General features: G+C 44.0%; 1 protein-coding gene across 1 annotated transcript in view; it reads left to right on the forward strand.

The window, feature by feature from the left end:
- LOC146186572 (cell adhesion molecule Dscam1-like) overlaps positions 1-26,334 on the forward strand; it is a 283,106-nt gene that overhangs the window by 150,862 nt on the left and 105,910 nt on the right. Inside the window, exons 4-9 of the mRNA XM_084608063.1 lie at positions 3,328-3,474; positions 3,996-4,113; positions 6,929-7,119; positions 11,288-11,563; positions 13,230-13,396; positions 15,938-16,187. Coding sequence (XP_084464189.1) covers positions 3,328-3,474; positions 3,996-4,113; positions 6,929-7,119; positions 11,288-11,563; positions 13,230-13,396; positions 15,938-16,187 — 1,149 coding nt within the window. The remainder of the gene's footprint in view (positions 1-3,327; positions 3,475-3,995; positions 4,114-6,928; positions 7,120-11,287; positions 11,564-13,229; positions 13,397-15,937; positions 16,188-26,334) is intronic.

Below are 26,334 nucleotides of genomic sequence, written 5' to 3' on the forward strand. Positions count from 1 at the left end.
GAAATAGTCACTGAGTAAACGTTGAGGCAATCTAAAGGAAGAAAACATTTGTTTGCAGTTCAATAAAAGGGCAGACATTTGAGCAGAATATATCAAGGGCCAGAATACGAAGAGCTTAATTTTTCTTTTTTTACAGGGCCGTGTATTGAAACTGAAATACATTATTCCGGCCGATAAATGGCGGTAGGAGGTCCGTTGCCGAAAGGCGAGAAGACAAAGTACTGCGCGGGCGAAAGGACTCCGACATTTTACTGAGTCTTTCTCTAGTCAGTAACCAATCCCCGCTAGTTTTTTTTTCTTCTCTCTTTTTTAACTTTGTTTTATTTAGGAACATGCTGTTTGTTCAGCGTAAAATTTGCTCACGTTGACTTCGTTTTTGTCTAAGTTGGGAGAAAGTATAACACTCTTCCTTGGCTTAACTCTATAACGCACCAGTCGCTACTAAAAACAAACCAGTCGTGTGCAGACTCATCGTACAGTCCTCAGCTACCTGCGATAAAACCTTCCTTTAGCAAAATATTTTCTTACATTGCCGAGATACATATCATTCTTTCGACCAAAGCTCTAACAATCTGAATCTGCTGGTGATCCTCACCACACTAAACTAATTATTACCACATTGTCAGTCCAGAATTGTGCTGCCAGGTTCATTCATTCTCAATACTCGTGCTATACCGGCAGTTTCATGCTGAAGCATGGGTTCCACCTCTCTACACTCGTCTTCGCTCGTGCGGATGCCCTTTCTCTCTTTTCTTGCAGTCCACAAAATTATTGCGTCGAGAACGTTCTGACACAATGTTTTATGAATCCTTTAAGCAAGTAGCAACACACACACACACACACACACACACACACACACACACACACACACACACACACACACACACACACACACACACACACACACACACACACACACACACACACACACACACACACACACACACACACACACACACACACACACACACACACACACACACACACACACACACACACACACACACACACACACACACACACACACACACACACACACACACACACACACACACACACACACACACACACACACACACACTGTGCCGCACAGGCGATACCGCCAGCGATAAGCGCTATATGCAGCCCAGAGAAATTAAATCAGCAGAGAAGTGTAGTACCTTTCCACGACCAGAGCTCGCTTGACAACCGGCTGCTGCGTTCTTTTGCCAATTGAATTAAAAGAGTAAGAAGTGCTTGTGACTGGGCTAGTTGGAACATCTAATAAAGGCTCCGCTGTTTTTGGAAGGAGTAATAAAAACGGTCTGCGGTCGTTTAAATCACGGCCTCTTTACCGATCACAATAAAAATTTCTTTCTAGTTTTTCCCTTTGTAGTTTCTCCCGTTGGCGGTATTGTGCAAATGAATAAAAGTTTTCATTTGTTTTTATTCGTATTTCCTTGTTAAATGTTTTTACTGTGTAAGAAAGGGCAAAGCTGTATCGCCAGTAGAAATAACAAATACGCTTGAACGATGGGACTGCGCTCAGCTTCTCATCCGGTAGCTTGCGTAAGAGGGCTTCGCAATGTTGCGGCCATTTGACCGGAACTTTCCCCCTGCAAAATTTATTTTAAAAATTTAGCACCTCTTTCAAAAAACAAATTCTCTTCATGCAATTCTCTAATTTCAAGAGACCAAATAAAGTCACCATGTGGTGGTGCCGAAACGCTTTTTTTTTTTTTTCGACGCATGACTTCTTAATCGCACGCATTTTAAGCATGACACAGAACATAGCAGGTACCTCCTGGGTACCATTGTGATACTTAAAATAACAGGCACAAAATAACTCGACCTTTATGTCCCAAAGGACAAATACTTCTCGCCGGTGGTGATTAGGAACGCGAGTGGAGAAAACAAATGAAAGAAAAGCGCCGTACGTAATCAGCAATATATTGTAATCACATTGCAATTAAATTTAGTTTCGGAATCCTTCATCATGTGGAAATCCATAATTATCCCGAAATCGTCCCGAATCAGGTAGCACACGCGAAGGGTCATGAGAATACCGTATATAATTAGGCGGAAAAGCCATCTGTTGTGCAACCTTATATACTCCTTCACGTGTTCGTTTCGCACAGGTCGCAATTATATGAACGGTTTTCTTATATTCACTTCCACTATATTTTCTATGAAAAATATTTAAATGCAAATCTTAGTTATATCTTTCACTTCGTTGAAAAAGTATCAGGTGAAAAAGCGAGAACGATGGGAGGAGATTGGGCTTAAGTTCATTAACGAAGCTGTGCTAATCTGTCTGAGGTACGAAAAAGTACAGCCTTAATCTGGTTTCACATAAGTTCCAGTTATAAATGGAACTTTAAAAAAAAACGTGGTACATTTTTTTAAAGTTCCACTTAGTATGTGGAACCAAATTAAGAGTGTACATGTGTTTTTTTGAACTAAATTTATGGGTAACTTTTTTACTTAGCACTCGACAAGGGAAACGAAGCATTATATGACAACCCCGCAACGCTACAAGACGGAGGACGCAGTTTTTGTTTTCAAATAACAGAGACACCCAGTGAAGTTAGCGTTTTTTTCTTCGTTTAATTGGCGTTCTGCTCAGGTTTCGCTAATAAAAAAAGCTGAGAGCAAATTGCTTTAACAAATGAGAGGGCAGGAAAGATAAAGAGAGACTTATAGAAGCAGTCTCACCGCTCCACACAATGCGATCTCACCTATGCCAAGCTCCTTCTCTAAGTATGGCAAGCATATGAGACAGATCGGCTCAGCGAGCGTTCAAAGCTGCTTTGGTACGTACACGGCAGCTTCACTTCGTTAACCCTGAGGAGCACTGTCTCTGCTTCTCAGAGACAACGGAAAATGAAGTCCACTTGATTTCGTTTGTAGCTGTATAGACCTCTAGCTTACCAAGCTCGCACTTTTCAGTGGTGTTTCTATTTTCAGCTACCTCGCATTTTAATGGCGGCAGCATTTCCGGAGCTATCCACTACGGCGTATCACAGCCTTAGTGCCTTTGGGATTTTAGACCCGATAATTCAAACCAAACAGAAGCACAAATGCAAGGGCGTATTAAAAACAATAATCACTGGCCCTAGGACGTTAGTTAAGGATAACCATGGGCTTAAGGACGTTGAAAATTGTCATTAAGCTTAACATTGGCGTCTGTTTTAACTATAGAAACTTCCCAACGTGCCCTTTATATTAATATCAAAATGAACACTACACTGAACTTTCAAATACCTTCCTCGAGCTGTCCGGCCAGGAGGGTGACGGACGTGCGGCGGCTGCGAAGGCTGAAGGGCGGCTCTCTTTCTCTCTTTCCAGGCGGCCGCATAAGCGTGTTCCCCAGCGGAGAGCTACAGGTGCGCCGCGTCCAGCAGTCAGACGCTGCAGCAGATTTCCGCTGTCGCACCTGGCACCGGCTGACCGGAGAGACAAAGCTCAGCTCTTACGGAAGACTCGTCGTCACAGGTGAAAATGATTGATTCAATTCTTCCACGTCTTGCTCATAATGTTTGGGTGACACTAGCGGCAATCCGAAAGTAGTACGCTGTTAAAATATTCTGCAAGAAAAGAAAACATGGCTGATGCGAGGAGTGAACGAATGCAAAACTTGAAAAAGCATGTACCTACGTAGAGCATTTTTCTTACTATTATGCAAATCTACATCACAGTACGGGTAATTCGCTTCGACGGGAGAACTTAAGATCTAGTTTCAAGAACGATACATTTCTCGTGAGCACTCCTCGCTAGGGCTCTCAGAGACTAACGTCCGGCTATCAAACTTAACACGCAAGGCCTGATAATTTGTGACAGCATTTTTTCACCAGGCTAATAGGAATGAACAGATGGGATATCCTGACGGTCAGACAATGAGACACAGCCCACCTCGTGAATTATGCGCATGGTATAGTTCCTGCTATTTGTAACCCAGGGTGGACAAGAGTTTTTTTTTTTTTTTTTATCGTTCACTTCCTGGGCCATATTTTCAGATCTGAAGGTCAATGTGCCTCCGCGCATCACGAACGTACGCTCGTCCGTGGTGGCGAACGAAGGAGACTCTGTGGAACTGCCCTGCGCTGCCCAAGGCTACCCTCCGCCTAAGTACCTGTGAGTAGGTTTGCTTTTGCTGTATTCTTCGCGCTCATCTCTCGCGCTTTCAACGCAAATCACATTTAGTGGCCAGAATACAAAATACAATCTAAGGTTCAAGTGCGGTCACGACGTGCAAAGACTTGTCGGCGTCGCTATCTGTTGTCATTAATTCCAGCACTTTGGAAATGTAGTTCATGCACCAACAATCCCGCTTTTGCCACTCTTGTGAAATTCGAAAATCCCTTATCTTATTTTTTTATTTTCTCCTCGAATCACATGAAGTGCAGAACGTTCTCTATCGCATATTGTTTAGAAGTTTACGCACAGTTTAAAAATACGCCTGTTTGGGCTGTTACGAAATGCGTGGAACATAGAGGCACAAACACAATCGTTCGTCCACGCATATACTCAACAGCGGTGGAAATGGGGTGTTAAAAGATATTGCTAGAGGCAAATTGTTCGTAAACTGAAACATAATTTTTATCTACTTACTTAGGCAGTCTTATAATTGTTGCATTTTCTCGGCAGCCGTCAGAGTCCCGGTATTACAAGCATGGTCCCAGTACTGCAAGCGGAAATTTACTCTTGCAGTTTTAAGTGAATGCATCACATGAAAAACAAGACATCCACGAGTCGCCTCTTCCGTACGCCGTTCTAGGTAGAGTTCCGAGAGGATACGAGAAGGAACTGGGAGAGAGGGTTAGGATACTTTGGCCACGAAAGTGAAAGCTGAAAACAGAAAATAAATCAGTGCAAAATGATCGCCCTCTCTCGCGAAAGTTTCAAATAGGTTAAAAACAGAAAGGCTTTCTATCACCGCAAGAAGGATGCGCCCAGAGGAAGAAAAAAAATACGAGATGAGGATGTCGGAAGCACCACGGATAACTGAGACGGCTACGCAACGCCGGAGGATGATGGAAGCAAGGAAAAGAAAGACCCTCTCGTCTTTCGCGAGGTGTGGCTGGACTCGTGGAGAGGAAGACCGTTGGTCAGAAGAAAGCTGCGCAAGGACTCCCACTAACAGCGGTGCTGCAGAAGGAACGAAAGGGGAACAGAGACGAGAACGAAAGATGGAAAAAAGAAGAGAAAGTCGAGAGAGAAAGGGGGAACCCGATGGCGTCCCGCGTATTTTCCCAGTCTCCCGCGCCGTCCGGCTCCGACGCCGCAGTCTCTTGATGGATGGAGACAGAGAGCCTCTTCACTTCCTCGCGTGCGCTCTCCCTGCTGCCGCCGTCGTCCGAAAAGCGAGCGCTGGCGTCTTCTTCGCTCCTCCACCGGACCTTGCGTTGCCCTTTCGGGGCCACGTGCATAACATGTCGCGGTGCTGTCAATATCCATACCCTTCAGCGCTCCCACGTTTCTCTCCGAAGCGTCCGAGACGAGCGACGACGAAGCACTCGCTTTCTTATCGTCTGTTCTCCTCCTGCTCTTCACCTCCTCTCATCTTCCTCTCTCTTTCACTCTCCATATCCCCCTGCTTCCTCTTTCTTTCCTGATCGTCTAGCTGCCTTCCTTCCCGGTTGGTCCTCACCCACGCTTCGATGCGGACCCACAATACGTGTGTTGGACGCCCCGGCGCGTCCCTATCTTCGCGGGAGGGGTCTCGACTTTCACGCCGCGAACAAAATAGCCCCGACGCGTCTACCGAGGAGCTGCCGTTGTCGTCTAAGGCTTGCCTGCGGTCCGGATCGATTGAATTTGAAATAGGCTTGGAGATCGCGCTCCGGCAATCCGCCCGGCGGGGCTCCAAGGCGGAAGCAAAAGCGGAATGTAGGAGCGAGGTTGGGGTAAGACAGGAAAGAAAAAAAGATAAATAAAAGGTTGTGGTCTCGAATATCGACACACACTATCGAATTTGCAATGTGAATCGCTCAGAATAGTGACAGCCAACCACCGGATAGATTATCCTGGACCCACCGCGATCAAGCGCGGCGTAAACAAAGCCTCAAGAGGAGTGAAATAAGAGAAGAGACGTCGACAAAAAAAAGATAGAAATTGCGCCACACTAAAGTTTCTACTGCGAGTCATGACGCCACAAAGGAAAAACGACGACTGAGTGGATACGGCACAAGCTTTATGTGAAGAGTCAGACGGCTGGGAGAATAAATCAAGCGATGTCCCAATTCGCGCTTGGCGGTAGGCATCGAGGGAGCGTTCCCGAGACCTGCGTAGAATGGACGTTCATGCCGACTTCATTCATATAATCAGCAGATGTGGCTTCAATTGGCGTTTTGTTTTTCTTAACTTTAAATTGTTCAAAGCATAACAGAGCCGTTATCTCTAGGAAAAAATAGCACATTCAAGACACAGTAAACAGTCATCCTTATACAGATTCTGTGATCATTTTTCCCATTTCTGCAAACCTGGACGGGGAAGCTGATATTATGCACGTCTGGACAAATGTTCTTTCTAATATAAGTTCGATTTCAACTAGTTGGTCATTGAGCCTATCCAAAACTTATCTGTCTTATGCGTTTTCTTCAACCTGCCTTCGTGTTAAGAGTTTAATAAATATGATTCGCTTCGACCGGACTAAGAGAGGCCAGTGAAGAGCAGAGACATTATCGAAAACCTAGGACAGTTCTGTTTGCACAATTGTGTTCATCTACTGAGGAGAAAGGTACGAAATATTTCGACACCACTTAGAAGATCTGGGTAAATCAAGCAGAACTATGGCGTCTTTGTTTTTCTTTTTGATGTTTGCAGCTCATTGTGCCCAGGTCATTAGTCTGCGTATGTTTCGCCTATCCAGCTGGCGCGATACCGATGAAGCAACACTTTCTATAACTAAGTAAATCATAATTTTTATTTGTTTTCTTCCCTCCTGCAGTTGGGAGAGATTGACGTCGGCTGACAACGCCAGCCCTCACCACCCCGTCCTCGTGGGGAGCTCGAGGCATGAGCCGTCTGAAGGATCGCTGCTAATACGCAAAGTGGAGGCGCAGGATGCCGGCAAATACCTGTGCTTGGTCAGCAACGCGGTGGGCGAGGAGCGTGCCACCATCACACTCGACGTACGATGTGAGTGGACCCTGCACTTGTCAAAATTCCAATGTGTTTTTTTTTTCATGCAGGATATTCTTCAATAAATAAATAAAAAAGTAATTAAGTAATAATTAATTAATTAATTAGTGTTAATAATTAATTAATTGATCAATTTTATTATTCCTACAAGTGGATGTATTCTTAGTTTTATATCTGTAGAAAACCAGAAGGTCAGTGACCGAATGCACCGAATACCTGACTAGGTCCCAAAACTCCGAGAAAAAGAATGTGTTGGAATTTACAATTTTGTACTGTAAAACTCGTTCACATGGAAACGGTGAATTAGAGTTGCCACAAGAAGGGAAGATTATTTCTGTTTATTTAAAGAACAGCAAATACTCAAGGGTAAGGAGTACAAAACGTGTAACCCATGCATGAGAGAAGCCTGTAGGCACTGAACAATACCGGTAAGATAATCGATATCTACAAATATTCCCAGATGAGTATTCCCAGATGAAAATATTATCAGATGAAAATGTTTCGTTCGACAAATAAATTAACAAATAACAAAAATACCAATACAATTGATAAATGAATTTAAAAAAAATCAAATGTCGACACATACCACATGATGCAAGAAAGGAAAAGAGACTGACCATGCTTCGTTTTTCTTGTTTTTTTAAGTATTTAATAGAAAGCACTTAGAGTCTGGGAAGACAGACATACAATTACAGAAAAAGCCACGAAAAAAGATAATACGTAAGCTATTTGTGACAGCAATGAATTTTGAAGGTAGTGGACCATACGTCGGGCTATTACCTGATTTTTTGTTTTACTGTTTACGGTCTGAATTAGTGTACGCAAGTATGCTAGGGTAATTATTTGATGTTTTTGCGGTTTTTGGATAATCCATGTTCTGAAAACTGTTTGGTACTAGGTTTCCATATATAACAATGATATAGCGTGGCCAGTATGCTTTTTCCTGTATTTGTTTTTCGAAGTCATACTTGGTTCCATTATATAGGTTATGTACGTACGTTTTTAACTTTCGTATTTAAGCTGGATTGCTAAAAGCTTGGTTCATAAATTTTTAAGGACATGCAAGCTTCGCCTTTAAGAGTTGAACGGGATAATGTTATTGGGCCTTGATCGCATCGCTTCTGATTCGCTTCTCCTGCTCTTGAACAAACTGTGTAAAGGACAAATGAAAAGTGACAGTCATGCTTATCTCTCTCACGTTCAAATGATGTGTGAGTCCAGTAGCTGCGTCAACACTGTCGTCATAACCCCAAGCATGTCACTAAAAAGTAAGAAGTCCAACGCGACAGCTATCAGATATATTGCTGACTCACTTAGTCTTTGTGCCGGTAGCCAGCAAAAGCTGAAGAACGTCACTGCTTTCTTATACCAGCAGACGAGCTACAATTCTACAATTCGTATTCTTTACACGCGATATCGGTGTATCTAGCTAAGTGTGGGCAGTAAGCTATCAGTGGATTTGGCGGTGAACTTTCAAAATAAAAGGCCGTCGAATTACATTTAATAAAAGCACAATTGATAAAAAAAAAAACAATAGAAAAAACAGGCAGCATTTTTATATTTAGCTGAAGAACAAGCGGCGTTTTCTTCGCGCAAAGTGGCGCGTGTTTCTCTGAACGGGGAAAGCAAAGGCTCGGTTAAAGTATTACGTAGTGAAACATTTCGGTGCAATGTTACCGCGAAATGCGAAACAAGATATAAAAACAGAATATTAAAGCGAATTACGGGCACCATATTTTAGGTGTCTGAGCAGAATGACCTGAGCTGCAATATTATTAATTTTTGTGCAGCGCATTATAGGTTTTTGTGTTAACATTGACGTCTGCAGTTCCTCGCCTCATGAACCATGTTGTTGTCATCGCGAACTTTAGGCAGAGAACTCTCTAATTGTTGCAGTAGTTTCACCCACCAAGATAAAACTGCCTGGCATTCATTGTCACTGAACTATCACCTGCATTCACGATATTCATTGCAACAGCAAACCCGCATAAGGTCTGTTAGGAAATTCTGGCACGCCGATTGGTTTCAAATTTATGATGTTAGCCGGACTGGCATGCCACCCACGGCGGTCTCATTAAATGCCCCAGTCTGGTCTGGTCCAGAAAAGAATACTCATAGCGAACACTAACTACGCAGCTAATTGTAGGCTCCGCCGTCTGCTATGCTCCAGCAGTTGGTGATATAACGAGGCCAAATTTAAATTCAGGCTTTACCGAATGGCCTTAATATATAACTGTATTCAACGGCTGGAAGGGACATCACAGAACTGTGTATTTTATGCTTTGATAATCAAAAACAGAGCGAACTTATTCGGATAAAAAAGAAAGCAATACAAAAACAGACGGAACAGTGACGATTAGAATACTACTAAAATAGGCGATGTTTTTATCTTTGCATGGCGATAGAAAGACTTTCTTTTTTAATCCAAAAACGAAGTTAGAACATGTTAGAGGAAGCAGAAAGTCTATGAGATAATTGCCACTGAGACGAAAAGTCGTTATTGGTAAACCCCTAACAGAACGTTTCAGCGAATCTTAAATTTTATCTAACCTTCTTGGCTTCACCGTAATGCTCAAATGCCATCTCCCCGAAGTTTGCTTCGTTGCGTTACAATTGTGCATGACAGGCAAAGCACGCTTTACAGGCGACGTAGGTTACCATTCTTATTAACCAACTCCTCGAATTCATGCAAATTCTTATTATTTCATTATATTTAAGTGCGCGCGGGACCACAGTTATATTAAGGCACTGTTTCATTTTCAGAGAATAAAAAATGCAAAACTATAAGAATTCGAAGGCACCCTAGCAAAAAAAGTTAGTGCTCGTCGTCTATTTCTTACACATCAGTTTTTTTTGTTTTTTTTTGTTTTTTCTGGAACGTGAAGCGAAGCAGCTTTTTAAAGCATAAACGCGAAGAAAAAAAGGATATGCCACGTTCTTTGAGAGTTTGCGCAAAACCGGCACTAAATATCCACATTGCAGTCAACACGACGAAATAGGTCTCCTCGCTTCTAAATTCAATATATATGTAGATTGTGGCCGATTCTGTGTTTCGAAAGTGAGCGTTGCTCGTATCTTTTATTAAACTCAGCTGGTGCGTGCTGCGACAGCACACACTCCGGTGTTCGCGGTTTCCGCTGGCACGGCCACAGGGTTTGCTTTTGATCTGCATGGCGGAAAGTGAAAGTGCGCAAGGCATAACAGGCTCCACTGCAAAAGACCCCAACATTGAATATTAGAAGTAATGCTGGACGCGTTGTCTTATTTTTCGTGTAAGATATATCTATTATTGGAGTTATGCTCACACATTATTCACTTTTATAGCTCTCCGAAAGGCAGGAGTGTAAAGTAAAGCAGAGGTGGCTGTATTAAGGATTATATTTCTGATAACCCCATTTCTATAAACAAACTTAAGTCGTGCTTTTCAGCACGCATCTGGACGTGGAGGTGGTAAATGCGGTTCTGATTTTGGCATTTGATAAAGTTACCCGGTCTAAAATAGAGGTCAGACATTGCGCACCAGTAGTTTGCATGAATAACTCCCAGCTTCGATAAAAGCGTTAAATTAGAGCGAATATAGACAAAAAAAAAAAACGTTTAGCGCTGAAATGTTATGTTACCTATCACCGGTAAGGTTATTCACGGCTAACCATCCCCCCCCCCCCTCCCTTCTTTCCCGCGTATGTACAGTACACTTATAATATTGTGAAACAGCATAATGAAATAGTGTGGCGACCCGACATTGCACGCTCGCAGGTTTGGAAAAGCGCTTTAAACAGTGAATAGAGCGAACGAAGTCAATAAAGCGAAGAAAGCGAACTGGAGAGAACAAAAGAATGATTTATGCCCCGTTTCTCAGTACAGTCCCCGGACACATCTACCAATATTTGTCTGAAAGAACCTACGAAAACTTTTATCAGCTCCTGGGCCACATTTCATCAAATGTTCCTATTTATTGTTTCTGAAGCTGCCCCTCTCTTTTGGGTTATTTCTAGGGCGTTGAGGCGTTGGACAGCTGCCATGGTACACCTACAGCGATGCAGTGATATTGCTTGTTTCTTCGTTCCGTTTTTGTCTGTTTGTTTATTTGTTTTGACAAGTCGAGATCACTCATATTAAAGTTTGATGAACATCCGCACCGTGTAAAGCATTTATCTCCTTTTAGCTCCTGTCGAAGCTCGCCTGGTGCCCGAAGTGCTGACGGCTCACGTGGGCCAGCCGGCATCGCTGCAATGCGTGGCTGCGGCCCGTCCCGCGCCGCACGTGCGCTGGTACAAGGATGGCCAGGAGATGCAGCCCGACGGGGTGAGCGTGCGCCTACTCAACGACCGGCGGCTGCTGCAGCTAGCCAGCGTGGGCGCCCAAGACGGCGGCATGTACCAATGCCTGGCGTCCAACTCTCTGGCGCAGGCGCAAGCCTCGGCGCAACTCATCCTCGGAGGTGCGTCATTCATTCATTCATTCATTCATTCATTCATTCATTCATTCATTCATTCATTCATTCATTCATTCATTCATTCATTCATTCATTCATTCATTCATTCTCAGTTGGTTGGTTTGTCAATCAATCACTGTAGAAATGGTCACCTTAATGCTTAACTGGCCTGTGCAACAAATCTAAACTCGAGCAAGTGCCCTCAGCCACTGTCCAATCACAGGCCTACACTCTACTAACGAGAGTGTCGTTGCGGCCAAGTTGGTTTAACATTGCTAAAAAAGTGGAACTGTGCAAAAACAGGACGATGAGAGGAACGAAGACGAAACAAAGGAAGAGAGGACGAAGAGAGGAAAAGAGCAGTTCTTGTTTTGGTTCGTTCCTCTCCTCGTCTTGTTTTTGCGCTGTTCCCCTTTTTAATTCTACTTACGAGTGGCAGTCAGAAATTGGGACATTCGCTCGGCTGTACGATAAAGGCGCACGAAGCCTTCAAAGCATTGTCGGTGGTGTGTGCACAGCGTAGAGGCCGCTAGCTGCGTGAAGTAATCTGGCAGCTATATCCAGTGATTCCACGGCCGCAATCATCTCGCGTCAGGGAGAAAGCGGAGAAGCAGTTGGACCACGATTTCTACAGCGCCACCATCGTTGCTCTCGCTGGCTGGTCGTGGCGCATCAATCGGCCGCACGCAGGCGTAGTGCAAGCACTGCGACCACGTTGAGGGCGAAGAAGCGAGCCTGCACTGATTGCGTCGCTTGCCACGCACGACACGGGCAGCCGGGTGCGGCGGCAAGGGGCAGTCTTTGATCGCCGAACACACGTTTCCCAGCACAACTAGAAGCACGCTAGGTGGATGCTGCCGTGAGGTGGTAGCGAGTGCTTTGTCGAATTCGTTGCCCACTGAGGACCTGCAACTCGCTGTACGTAGTAAGTACAGACATACTGGGCAAGAAGCTCCATGCGCTCGCGGATCACTTGCGTAAGGACGTAAATTGCGGCTTCTTCTGGTGTGCACGTGGCTGATTTCAGCATGGCCGCATCAGGTCACTGTATGTATGGGCGGCTTCATTATTAGCAGTAAAGCGACAACGAGGTGCATTCCTACCAACTCCACCGTCCTTTGGAAAATGAAGCGGTCTTATGCGACCTGTAGCGATCCGCGTAGACGACGAGGCGGTTCTGAAACGTCTCGCAATTGGCTCCGGTGACATGCTTCGCAACGCACCGCGGTATGCTGCGGTTTCCGTGACAAAAACTGACTAGTCGAACACATTTGACGAGTGCCGGCCAAGGGACTCATAATGAGGCATGACCATACTTGAACGACGGCGCTGTCGATGACATTGATGTAGTAGCCTACAGAGCGGTGCTTGGAAGAGACCGTCAACATTGTCAGGGGCGCGCCGTTTTCAATGCAGTTAGAACATCTACCAGTCTCAACGACGTCAGTTCTTTATATACAATGGTGCGCTTTATTTACCTGCCTGTGACATCGAGGTATCTTATTTGCGTTCCATATGACACAGTATACCAATATTATGTATGACACAAGAAGCCTGCATTACAACGCGCAAATTCGCTTGCATTAGGCATTCATTAGCAAGTATAATCATGCGTTGTGGTATAAATCATATTTAGGGATTCTAATTGTCATGCATTCTGTTTTTTGTGCAGACACTGCTCCCGTGCTGCTAGAGTCACCTAGGGACTCGAAGGTGAAGCCTGGTGAATCTCTGCACCTCAAGTGTGAGTCTACAGGCTCCCCCGCTCCTAAAATCACATGGAGCGTCGACGGCATCCCGGCTCGTCACATGAAATCCAGCAGAGTCGACATCAGTGAGGTATTAGCTCGTTTTTATGTATTACTTTGGTGGTAACTCCCAATATATTGACGGTTCTGGAGCGTATTAGTACTGCTCTCTAGAGGATACCTATCTATTATCTAGCTGTTTTCAGTTGCTTTGCAGCGTGGAGGAAAAAATGTGACCGGTCAGATGTTTCTGGTGTCAAGCAATGAAAACGAAACTTTATCTCTGCTTCTGATATGTTAACACCGAAACTTAAATTGACTAGCGTTTGTTTTTAATTTGCCAACGACAGCAATCTCATTGACACACACAAAAAAGAACAAGTGACGTTGGATTCGCGTTTTCAACATTGTAGCTGAATTAAAATACTTTAAAATGCTGCATTTTCCTCTCTCTTTTCTTTTCTTCTTCTCTCTCTCTCTTCTTTATTTTTTGTATGGTCTTGTATTTCTTTATATTTCTAAAAATACAAACACAAAAAATAGTCAGCATCAAATTCTGGAAAAGTCACCTTTAATTTAGCTGGTAATTCATACACACAGCTACTTTTGACTAATGTTTTCCGACAAGCAAAACTGGTACAGATTCCATTTAAAATATAAGCAGTTGTATTTACAGCGCATTATTCTTTCTAAATTTATATATGCAGCAGCCGATGGAGTGACATTGTACCAGCTAGCAAAACTGTCGACCATCTTAGGGCAAATTTAAAAATAACATAATGCCACCTCTTATAATTAATGTGAGGCGCACGTTTGCCATAAAGCGAAAAATGAAATGCCGGCAAGAAAATCACCCTACCTTCCGAATAAATCGTAATCTCTAAACAAGTTATTGCATTTGAATTTCGTGCGAATGGGTTATAGTTATAAATCATAAAATGTAATTTGTTGCGCACCTTATTGTTGTGTGAGAAACCAGCTTAACACTGGAATACATGACGTTGAAACAACGCAAAGGCACACACACACTGAGGAGGAAAGCAAGACATAGTCCAGGTGTTCATTCATGTTCCTTCGTTCTTCATTCAAGTGCAGCTCAAGGTTTTTTACCGTTATGGTTAACCTACTCACCAGCAGTTCATAATGGTTGAAATAAAGTGCGCAGTTTTACGGAAGAATTTTTCACTTGCGATTCAAATTCAATACGTGAACTCACTGAGCTCATTTTGCCTTATTTTAGAGCTCTTGTGTATCACTGCCAAAAACAAAATCTCTTGTGTTTGCTGCAATGTCTCAGCTTTCCGCATTTATTGTTTCATTTAAGTTAGCGTTTCATTTAAGTTACGCAGATACAATTTTGTGGATGTTGTTGTTGTAGTGGTTATTTTATTATATATACAAAAGGAAGAAAAGATTTTTGCCAGTCCCGATATCTTATGTCTGAGGCATCCGAACTGGGGCGGCGGAAATAAAGGAATAGCGAGGAAGGGGTAAAGGAAATCTAAGAGGGGAGCAATATAAAGAAAGGACAGGGTAGGTAAAAATATAAAAGAAATACATACACTATGACACAATATACAGTAGTTTGCTTGAGGCCCACCCGCAAATGTCTTAGGTCACTGGGCACTTGGCACATCGGGCGGGCCTCCGCAATAGCTCTGTGTCCATTTCACTGTTTACGATGTACGCACGTGTACAATGTAGAAAACACTTACTGATCGGTGTGGATGTTAGCGCAGAATATGAAAATAGGAGGACATTCCAAGTAGTCTCTGCTTTGCGATAAATGGGCTAGTACGATCGTAATAATGCTATAATTTGCATTGCTTGTAGGCATATGCGAGTTGGTACATCTCATTTTTAATAATCAACGTAAAGTAAGACTTTGTCGCCATAGCAGCTCTCGACGTCAGGAAACTTGAAGATGTAATTGCAATGCGCAAGTCGCCTTCCGTTCTCAAAAGGGCACAGGATATCACCTCGATCACTGATCTGTTTATTCATGCTTGTATATAAATATGTAAATTTTCATTTTTTTTAACCTGGTGATACTCTCTTGCTACGTTTGTACAGATCTAAAGAGCATAATGAGGCAGTGTTATTTTCTTGGACTGGCGCTGAACAGTGCATGTTTGGCAACGTATTCATCGCCCACCTTCATTCAGGAAACACTGTCGTGACATTTCCCGATCATTTCATTTTCTGTCAGCATCTGCTTCGAGCATAAGCCGTTATATAATATTTTTGCGACTGTGCCTTAATATGCAGGGGGTCATAACGATCTTCCAAGCTAAAGGAGCGTCTTCACTTCATTTTCTTCTCTCTTCGCATCATTTAAGTTAGCGCAGTGAGATGCAAATTCTACTGCGCAAATGAACTTCCAGTATGCTCGCACACAATAGGGGTGTGCCTCCCAAACCAATATCTTTTCAACAACGTGCGGTGATCAGACAGGTCACGTTCTGTGTAAGAGGGAAAAGACTGCTGCACTGCGACCACAGTCTTATAAGAGAAACCAACGTCAGTCTGCTCGGAGTGTCGCAATCTTTTCTCTCTAGCTTTCCTCTAAATATCAGGCACATATCTTCCGAAGCGCTCACGTTCCAACGCTCTTTGTTTGTATTATACACAGGCCTCTCGCGGCGAAAACCACCTGGTGAGCTACGTGAACATCTCTCGCATCCGCAGCGACGAGGCCGGTTTGTGGCAATGTGTGGCAGTGAACACGGCGGGTGCGGCCGAAGCCAGCGCGCGCGTGGCTGTGCGCGGACCGCCAGCGGTACGGCCCTTCGCCAACAACCGCACCGCGGTGGCCACCGAGACGCTGGATCTCCAGTGCGGCCTGCTCAGCTACCCGCTCCGCTCGGTCCACTGGGAGAAAGGCAAGTCAAGGCAGAGAGTCGCTCGAGTGTTGTGCGTAGACGCGACCGGTAGAGAAAGCGTAAACGTGCACAGACAAAAACAAAAAGGAAAAAAAGTAGACGGGACAAAGTAGGATGGATTGCGGGGCAAGTTGGTAATGGTTCATTGAGAATGGCACAGCACGAAAGAAAAAGGAGAACGAAAGGAAGAAGAAGAAGAATTGCTCGTCTATGTGGTCTTCTTCCTTTCGTCCTTTGTCTGGTTTATAGCTATACCGTCCTCCATGAATGGGACAATGTTGGATAAGAACCGAACTTTCATTTCCCTGTCTATATTTGTTCACTTTTGGCGGTTACTATTGGTCGGGCACGCACCTACAGCCTGTCAGTGTTTGTTGGTTGCTTTTTCTTTTTTAATTCAGTGTCCGACCTGCGGGGCTCTCTTCTGGGCTCTCGGAAAGCCAACAAAAACCGATTTCTGCATCCGATGTAGCTTCGGAGGACGTGTTTCTTGTGAAGTATGTCATTATTGGGTGTGAAAATAAAAAAAAAAGGATTTTTTTTCTTTTGCCAACGAGGTTCCCCCCATCAGGCTAAAAACAAAATAAAATTGAGAGGACGCTTGATCGCCGCCTTTAATGGTACGCCGACGCTGACAATGCCGACGCCGGATAGAACAGTGTCTTTAACGCTATCAAGTTAAAGTGTTAAAATCGCTAGACGATAACAGACCTGTGCTAAAGTCTAACGTTATAACTCGATAGGGTTCAAACCCCTTCATCCAGAAAATCCCGCGTCTACTTTGTGGGTTTTTGGTATTGTTCATGGGCATGCCTTTGGCAGGTCGTAGTTGACAGGTGTCATAGCCGTGCACTGATTGGCAGTAGGGTTGTGTGACGTCACGAGGTTATGTGACATGACCAAGTTGGTATAGACCAACACCGTGTTTACAAACAAAGGGGGGCTCACGGCGCCACAGCCAACTGGGGGGGAAAAGTAGGGTTAGCGCCCACAGGAATACTTGGGACCGAACAATTTGAAAGCGCTGTTCTCGTTTCACGGGGCACCTATGATGTTGTTATTAAGCACAGAGCAACCATGGACATCTGGAACAGATTTTGAAAGTATGAATTGTCCTTGCTGAGGCGAACTATTTTTATAACACTGCAAAACGTATGGGGGTGCGAGATGGGAGGCGACCCACAGAAACACATGTAAACTCAACTTACCGCAACATTTTTTCTTGCTTCGCAGAGCACCATAAGTGGTAGCCATTAGTTAAAAGTTGGCCCACGCTTTGAAAATGTGTGTGTTACAAAGTATTCTGCGTCATTTCAGAAGCAGTGGACTTTTAAAACTCCCCGAATAATCTATGTTGTGAATCCAGACACCCCCAAAAGGCTAATGTAGCGAATCGCGCCGTTTTATTGACAGGCTGGTATGCTGCCGCATGAGGTAAACTAGCTTCTTCTTCTTCTTCTTCTTCTTCTTCTTCTTCTTCTTCTTCTTCTTCTTCTTCTTCTTCTTCTTCTTCTTCTTCTTCTTCTTCTTCTTCTTCTTCTTCTTCTTCTTCTTCTTCTTCTTCTTCTTCTTCTTCTTCTTCTTCTTCTTCTTCTTCTTCTTCTTCTTCCTCTTCTTCATCATCATCATCAGCCTGACTATACCCACTGCAGGGCGAAGGCCTCTCTCATATTTCTCCAATGAACCCGGTTCTGTGCTAGCTGCATCCACTTGACCCCTGCGAACTTCTTAACCTCATCCGCCCACCTAACTTTCTGCCGCCCCCTGCTACGCTTTCCTTCCCTTGGAATCCAGTTTGTTACCCTAAGCGACCATCGGTTATCCTCTCTTCGCACTAGATGCCCTGCCCATGCCTATTTCTTCTTCTTCATTTCCACTAGAATGTCGGTAACTTGAGTTATTTCTCTGACCCACTCTGCACGCTTCCTATCTCTTATTGTTACCCCTACCATTTTTCGTTCCATAGCCATCTGCGTTGTCCTCAACTTAAGTAGAACACTCTTGGTTGGCCTCCACATTTCAGCCCCATAGGTGAATACCGGTAAGATGCTGTTGTATACTTTCCTCTTTAGCGATACCGGTAAGCTGCTAGTCATAATCTGTGAGTGCTTGCCAAATGCGCTCCATCCCAATCTTATTCTTCTCGTTATTTACTTTTCATGGTCCGGATCTGCGGTTACATCCTCATCATTAAAATCCTCATTCATAAGAAAGGGCACGGTAAGGACCTCAAAAATTACAGACCAATGAGCTTACTGTCTGTTACGTGTAAGGTATTTACTAAGGTAATCGCTAATAGAATCAGGACAATCTTAGACTGCAATCAAGCAAAGGATCAAGCAAGTCTTCGGAAACGGTACCCTACTACCGATCGTATTCATACCATCAGCCAGGTGATAGAAAAATGCTCGGAATATAACCAGCCCTTATACATAGCATTCATTGATTAATAAAAAGCATTTGACTCAGTAGAAACTTCGGTGGTGATGCAGGCATTGCGAAATCAGGATGTAGACGAGCCGTACGTGAAAGTGCTGGAAGATATATATAGTGGCTGCACAGCAACCATAGTTTTGCATTCAGAAACAAAATTCCCATAAAGAAAGGTGTTAGGCAAGGAGAAACGTATACGATCTCCCGGTAAGTACTAGTTAATGTCTGATTAGTGTTATTTAAACACACCTAAACTAGTAGGTGATGGTTAGTGATGGTTACGATTACCTTCAAATGTATGGGTTCCTATGGGCATCTGCAACGCCGGCAGAGCTTGGCGAGGGGGCTGCGCATCTGGCCTTGGCTGTCACGTCACTTGGTCGCGGCATACTGCGTACGGCATACGGCACACGGGAAGCTAGGCTCTGACCCTCGTAGTGAAGTTTTTCGCTTCAGAAATGAATGACTGAAACAAATTGGGAAGTCATTCGCACTGGCGCGGATGCTCTGCCACCGCATGGCAAACATTGTAGTGTATTTGAGTTTTTTTTTCTCCGAGTCCCTTCAATGCAGAGACCATTCAGGCATACAAATCCCTGGAGGCCTAAAATTATTTTGAATCGAGTGGGAGCGCGCAAGGTCATCAATGGGCATATTTGCTGATTACCGGTTCTTTCGTTTATTTCCTTTTTCCCCGTGGTATCGCTATGGTTCTCATAAATCGTTCTGCGTTTTCTGTGGGGTTTCCTCGTCTTTCATTTTTTTTTTTTGTCTTTCCGTACGGCGCAAACCATGCAGTGCGTGCACGGAGGTCGGAATATAAAGCCTATGAAATGTTTGCTAAAACGACTTGCTCACCACATGCATGTATCGCGACGCAACTGGGTATGCATTCATTTTAATACTTACCGCCTCTGCTTAGCCACGATTGATGTTTGCAGAACGAAATGACGTTGTGCCTGTTAATTTGCGTTTTATTCCTCTCAGTTTACGAAATGAACCGTGTCTCGACGGCATCATTACTGCCTTACGCGGCTCATGCGCGTCGCCACCACTTAGAATGTTTCTTTATTTTACTTTCGCCATGCAACATAAAAAGAAAGAAAGAAGACGCTTGGCCGAGTCGCCTTCTAAACGTGGTGATTCGTCTGGAAAGGCGCCGCTCATATTTATTGATAAATTTGCTTCACAGAGATGTCAGACGCGAAATGTTGTTGCATACGTATACCTATGTATGGTCAAAATAATGCACCACCTCTTAAGAAACGAATGCTTTCGCAACCGCAAAGTCAGCTTCTTTGCGAAGCGTTCTTTATATATATTTTGTATGGGCCGCGCTACCTCAATGTAATTTTAAGTCGAATTCTAGACAACGAACGGTCTTAAAAATGGATTGCCTCCGCAATGACGCAGGATACTTTGTCGCACACATCTTCAAAGCGCTGGTCAACGTTTAATGACCGGTCACCACTTCAGGTTCTCTGTGAAACAAGTAAAATGTTGTGGTAAGTTGTGTTTACATGCCTTTCTATGGGTCGGCCTCCCAACTCGCACCCCCATACGTTTCGCGGTGTTTTAAAAATACTTCGCCTCAGTAACGACAATTCATACTTTCAGATTCTGTTCTAGGATGTTCATGGTTGCTCTGGGCTTAATAACGACATCATAGGTGCCCCGTGAAACGAGAACAGTGCTTTGAAATATTTCGGTTCGATGTATTCCTAGGGCCGCTAACCCAACTTTTCACCCCAAGTCGGCCGAACCTGGCTACAGAAGCGCTACTACATCATGCTTACGTCACAGCATGCGTCACAGATTGGTGTTGGTCTATAGGCACTCCCAAGTCGGGCTTGCAGTCTTTCAGGACCATTGGATATCTTTTAGACACTCTGTCGAGGCGTATTCGTACTGTTTGGTTAAAGCAGGGCTTGATATCTATGTAGAGTGGTATTTGTTAGAATGGGCTAGCCTACAATTGTATGCTAATAAGTATGTGTGAGATAACAGAGGTGCGAACAGAGGAATTAGGAGTTAAAAGAGTAGCGAAGTGCTAGTACGCGAACGAGGGGAGCAGGCTCAAAGGAGCCATTAATGCGCTATCGAGTCATACCCTTTAACGCGGAGCTCATAAATATAGAGCATGGAATGCAAAACATATCTGCCATGGATATGTTCTGCATTGTTCACTCTCGAAAATGATATTAACACTCAGAAGGATATAAAAATTTGAAATCTGGGCCACGTTTTCTATTTTTAAATATGTCTTTAATTCAATTTCATCGGTTTTGTTTTCTATAACTGCAGAGTGGGAAGACTGGAACAAAAGATTGCGCTTTTTGGGCAATAAACCCAACTTTTAGATTTGCGTGCCGCAGGCAAACGTAAGACTTAGGTATTAGCGCATTCATTTCCCTCATAATGCGTCGTACCTGTGGGCTATATGGGAGCTCTTCAACATGGCAGTTATTAAAACTTATTCGGTGTCGTGAAGCTCCAAAAATGGTACAGAAGGAGAAGGACGAGGGACAGGAGGAAGAAGGGACTATTCATTAGAAGACAGGAGATAAAGATATGCAATGATGAATTAGCTGGAAATGAAAGTAAATGAGGAAATCATTAGTTTCGCATTGTATTCCCATTTACCCCAACTTGCTCAGTCATAGTGCAGGACGTATTGGTAATGTTGCAGGGTGGGCTACGGCCCTCGCGCTCTTTACTACTTGTATGTCCTCCTCGAATCTATTTGGTTATCTCAATGGCGCAGCCTATGTTTATTTTTCTTTTTGATTTTATCTGGATGTCATTCACTCCTGTTCCTTTCTTCTTTCCTTTTTTCCTTCCCCTTTGAGCTCTCTTTTCTGTACCTTAATGTCGCCCCAAATTTTTTTTTTATTGTCATGGTTCTCTGTGTGACCCTCCACTCGTTTCCAAGGCTTTTCTTCAGGCTCTATAGCAACGCATTGCTACTACGCCTAAGAACCGCATAACAGCTGCATAACAATGCGTGGCCAAGTCAAATGCGGCTTCCGCAATATGGTGCTCTGAAGCCAATCAATAAAAGAAGAAATTTAGTGAGTTACAAATGTTGGTCTCATTCCAGGAAACTACGCAAAGCTAGGCGACAGAAAAGCAAACCTGTGTAACATCGCTTTCACGCCATATTAAAATTTTCGTCAATATTCTATGCATTTTTGTTTTTCATATATATGACAAATACTTGCATTAATTTGAAATCCCATCGATTCTGCTTGAGGCGTAAAAGTTCTAAGCACTTAAATTCATCCCTTGAGTTACATAGTAAAACATTCAGCGAACAAACGTAGGGAAAACGAGGCGCTCGTTATGAGGTACACACAAAGGCGGTCAACAGCCACTGACTTTAAGAAAAGCATAGGGGATTTTTGTTTTTGTTTATCAATGTGAAATAATAATGTAATCACGGAAACAAACAAATAAAAAGTAGAAGAAGGAAATAGCATACATAACGCCAGTAACATAATATTAGCCTGATTAGCTGATTAGCGCTACGAAGACCAGAAATCTGGAGCAACCCTGATGTTAGAGCCTTAACAGGGTTATCGCACAGCTGTCGCCCTCCCCGTTACTCCACGTTCGACGAGGCGCTCGCTGTAACAAAGGAAATTTAACGTCCACCACTATGGACGAAAGTGGCGCTAGCGAACGCTCTCAATCATAGATTATACTCAGCATATATACCTAACAAAGTAGAAGATTGCACAACCACCACCGCAGCACAGTCGGAAGAGCAACAGACGCGAAATTCGGAGATCTGGTTTCGGACCTCACCGATGACATGTGGCTGTTTTCTCTCCCACTTTCTACTCATATATCTCAATGATTACATTGTTTTCCACATTCATCGACGCAAAGAACTCCATAATGCTTTTCTTGGCGTCAGTGCAGTACCTGTTCGCTCCCTTTCTTAGTAAAGCAGTGTAACCAGTAGATGCTTTATCATCATAGAGAAAGCGGAGAAGAAATGGACAGCACATAGATAAGATAGGGCAATGCAATGTCCTGCCACTTGTTTACCTAATTCTCTAATTATTTTACGCATTTAATTTTTCTGACTGATGTAACTTAGTAACAGACCCGCTATTTGTTTTTTGTTTTTGTTTTTTTGCCTCATTTTAATCTGTGTTCTCTTCTTCATATCGCAGTGACTTCGGATACTGGTTAGAACAGAGTTATTACTTGAAGGCCGTTTTTATTTCTTACTAAATATAGATAATGAACGTCAGCGATGTACATTTCCGTCCGTAATTTGGTGATTTCGTCAAAAAATACAGCTTTGACTAGTGCAGCCATATCTGAATCTAATTGCAAAAAAAGAACGGTACTGATTCAACAGGTAAAGAAACACTATCGAGAGAGATATCGTTGATTTCGAAGATACATTCAGAGTGGAAGCATTCCCAGTAAGCGACTCAGCCTCCGTGAGAAGCAGGGCCGGAATATTTATAGCAATATTTTCAGGCAACGCATAGAGCAGCCACGAAAAGAAGGCATTTCAAACTCTCATCCCGTTATTGAATTCAACTTTCGTGCACCAAACGTAAGCTTTCAATTGTACTCCAGAACTTTCATTTTTGCCACTGATTCCATACGACTTTTAATGTTAGGTTCGCTTCTTTCCGTTTCGCGCACTTAAAGAACCAAAACAGCAAAAAAGGGACTACATAAGCTTGGTTCTCGAAGGAGCTTTTTTCCGTTTACGGCGTATCAAAGCCCTATTACTCGGGAACTAATTAAATTTACGGCGACCATATGGCACCAACAGCGCGTAACGAGGCGTGTGCGCGCAACTTACTTAAAGCCGGTGGTGATTGCTGGAAAGTTAAAATCGCTTTCGGAAACTGCGCCCTTGAAAGAAAGAAAAAAAAAAGTTTTCACGTAGGAGTGTAGCGTTCCTGCTTTGAACACGGCCCTTGCGCGCTCCCAGATTACAAGAAACCCAGAAGCTAGCTAGAGGCGGTTGAGAGCAGGGAAGGGGGAGAGGACCGTGTCGCAATACTAGCAGCGACGCTAATAAACTTGATTTGCCGCGCCCTTTCTATTGAGAAAGAAGGGGAAAGAAAAAGCGAAGAAGGGAAAAAGAGAAACTCAAAATGAAACCGGGGGCTAACAAGAACGGCCGATGAGGCAGAGGCACTGAGACTTGAAGAAGACGTCGGTGTGTGGAGACACATTACGGCATTTACATTTACTTCGACCCGCGCAGCTTATGTAACGGGGCGGGCAGGCCTGCGCGGCAAAATGAAGTAACACTGTCCCCAAATGAAGAGGCCCCGGTGCCGCGTTTCCGCCTCTTCGTTTACCCTTGTTTGCATTCCAGCGTTTATTAGATTTTTTTTCTCTCGTTTCCTTTATGTTTTGTATCTTTGTTTGGCGCAGAGTCGTGCAGGGCTAAAGCGGGAGGAGTTCGTCGTCGCCTTCTTTGCACGTTACGAGCGCGGCACTCGTGGAGTGTGGTCGGTGCGAGAGTGCCAAGCCAGTCGGAAGTTTCTCTTGTTACTTCCGCTGGCAGCATGAACCCCTGGGGTCTCCGAGATTAAGGCTCCCCCTATATAAACTGCGAATTCGCCCCCTGCCTTAATTGGAGCCTCCCTTTGGAAATCAATACGACCGGAAGAGGCGCGAGCTGGATAGCTAAGGAAAAGGCCCCCCTCGAAGAGAAGAAAGGCAAAGTAACACTCTTACTCACATCGAGATAAAAAGTGAAATCAAAAGAAAGATAGACCGAGAGATAAAAATAAACCTGGCGCACGGGGGAAGCACGGCGCCGTCTCGTTTCAGAAGCACCTATACGTGACCCGCATCCGATCAGCGAGGAGTGCGAGGCAAAACTGAACACACAAGAGTTTCGCTTTCACCTCGAGATCGTGGAGAGAAGAGAATTGGGGTAAGGGAGCCGAATAAGATGCCAGACAGAGGAGGGCGAGATAGGGAGGAAGGAAGGTGGGGTATCTTCGAAGGGGCGCATAGTACCGTCCCATAGTTAAGGCGGACCATGCAGGCGCGCGCGCATGGAGATGGCTGCGAGGATCGTATATTTGCCCCGACATCGAACTGTGTGCGTGGTAGGCGCTTCGCTATTTCGCTCACCTCTCTATGCCGCTCATTTCTGGGCCGAAGGTGCATTTTCGTGTTGCAGGATGAGAAAACGGTGCACGCGTTTGCCAGATATATCGACCGAGTTGTACGCGCGTCAGCATAAACTGTGCCGTCGTACCTTTAGTTTATCTATACGATTCCGAGGCGCAGTTCCGCGAAAAGAAACACAATAGCAGGGGAAGGATTGAAAGAGAATAAAAATGCCTTTTTTTTTTGTTTGTTTGGTGACACTTGCGCCCTCGGCTCTCAGCACGCCTGGTCAGAGCGTAGGAGAATGCGATTTTTTTTTCACCAACTTTGTGTTTTAATATAGAGTCGACCGCCATAAACTCATAGCAGGCATTCAGATCCCAGTGTAATTGTGGGAAAATATACATTCGAACAGTTTTATTGTGGAACCAGGTCCAGAACTTTTGATAGTAAGAAGAATACAGTCGGTGCCCATAACAACAGAACCATATTTGGGTTGACAGCAAGCGAAGCAAGTAATGATAATCAGGTTCTTATCGGTTATTTCCTTTTGAGAAAGAGCTATTGCAATGATCGAAACTAAAGAAAAATGCTGTGCAAGCAGTGCAGAGAGACAAAAATGTATATCTTGATTAAGAGCAGACATAGTCGGACGAAAATTATCGCGACGAAAATGGTTATGAAGGAATTTTCCTATTATAATTCCAGTTCACGTTCACAAGATTTTCGGCAGAGACTTGTGATGATAAATGAGATTAGAATAAAAGAACTCCATATTTAAAACTTCCACTTTTTCTCGAGAATATTTGTAAATTTTTCGCTCGCCAGTTTATATTCTTCCTGTGAGTTAACCAAACGTGCCTCAAATACCTTGCTCAGGCCGACAGATCTTGAATACTCTCCCTATGCAAAAAACGTGTGCGTATTCAGCCATATAAAGCTCGCATAATCCATTCTTTGAGTGTCCGTATGTTTGTAATGTATAGTTCTTCATTACATGAAGGGCTTGGCGACGCTCACATGAGGCGCTCTAGGCGTTTGCGGTGTCCGCTTGTCTGATGCGTTACTCATCTTTAACTGCTAGTCGCAGCTGCTTTAGGGAAATATCGACCAACATACCGAATGCTCTCGTGTGTTCTCGGAGATAATTACTTGACTCTAGAAGCAAATCGTTCCCACGTATAGTATTATCAAAGCTCGGTTTCTCCTACCAGCAGAGTTCCAGCGTTAGATATATGTGCCATTATTTTGTCTGGCTTACTGTTCCTCGTGAGACAAAGTAACGGTGTCATTCGCTGAGTGTGATCGTGTTTCCTCAAAGCATGCTAAGCATGCTAACCATGCCGTACTGGCTTGCCTATGCCTGCTTTCTAAGCACTACGTCGTTTGCATAACAGACAGTTTCATGCTTGCAGTTTCACATCGTATATTGGTGGCAAAACATGGTTGGAATTCTCAGCACGTGCATGTTCGGTGTCGTTGTAGACGGTTAGTATCCATATCATCTTGCAGTTGTCTATATGGAGCAAATGAAAGGTGTGAGTGCAGGATACGCCGAGAGCTCTCTGTTGTCGGGCTCTGGATTCGTACAGAAATAGTTTTCAAAGTT

This window comes from Amblyomma maculatum, chromosome 6, assembly GCF_055883805.1.
Source record: "Amblyomma maculatum isolate TAMU_Amacu chromosome 6, ASM5588380v1, whole genome shotgun sequence".
In the NCBI taxonomy this organism is placed as follows: Eukaryota; Metazoa; Arthropoda; class Arachnida; order Ixodida; family Ixodidae; genus Amblyomma; species Amblyomma maculatum.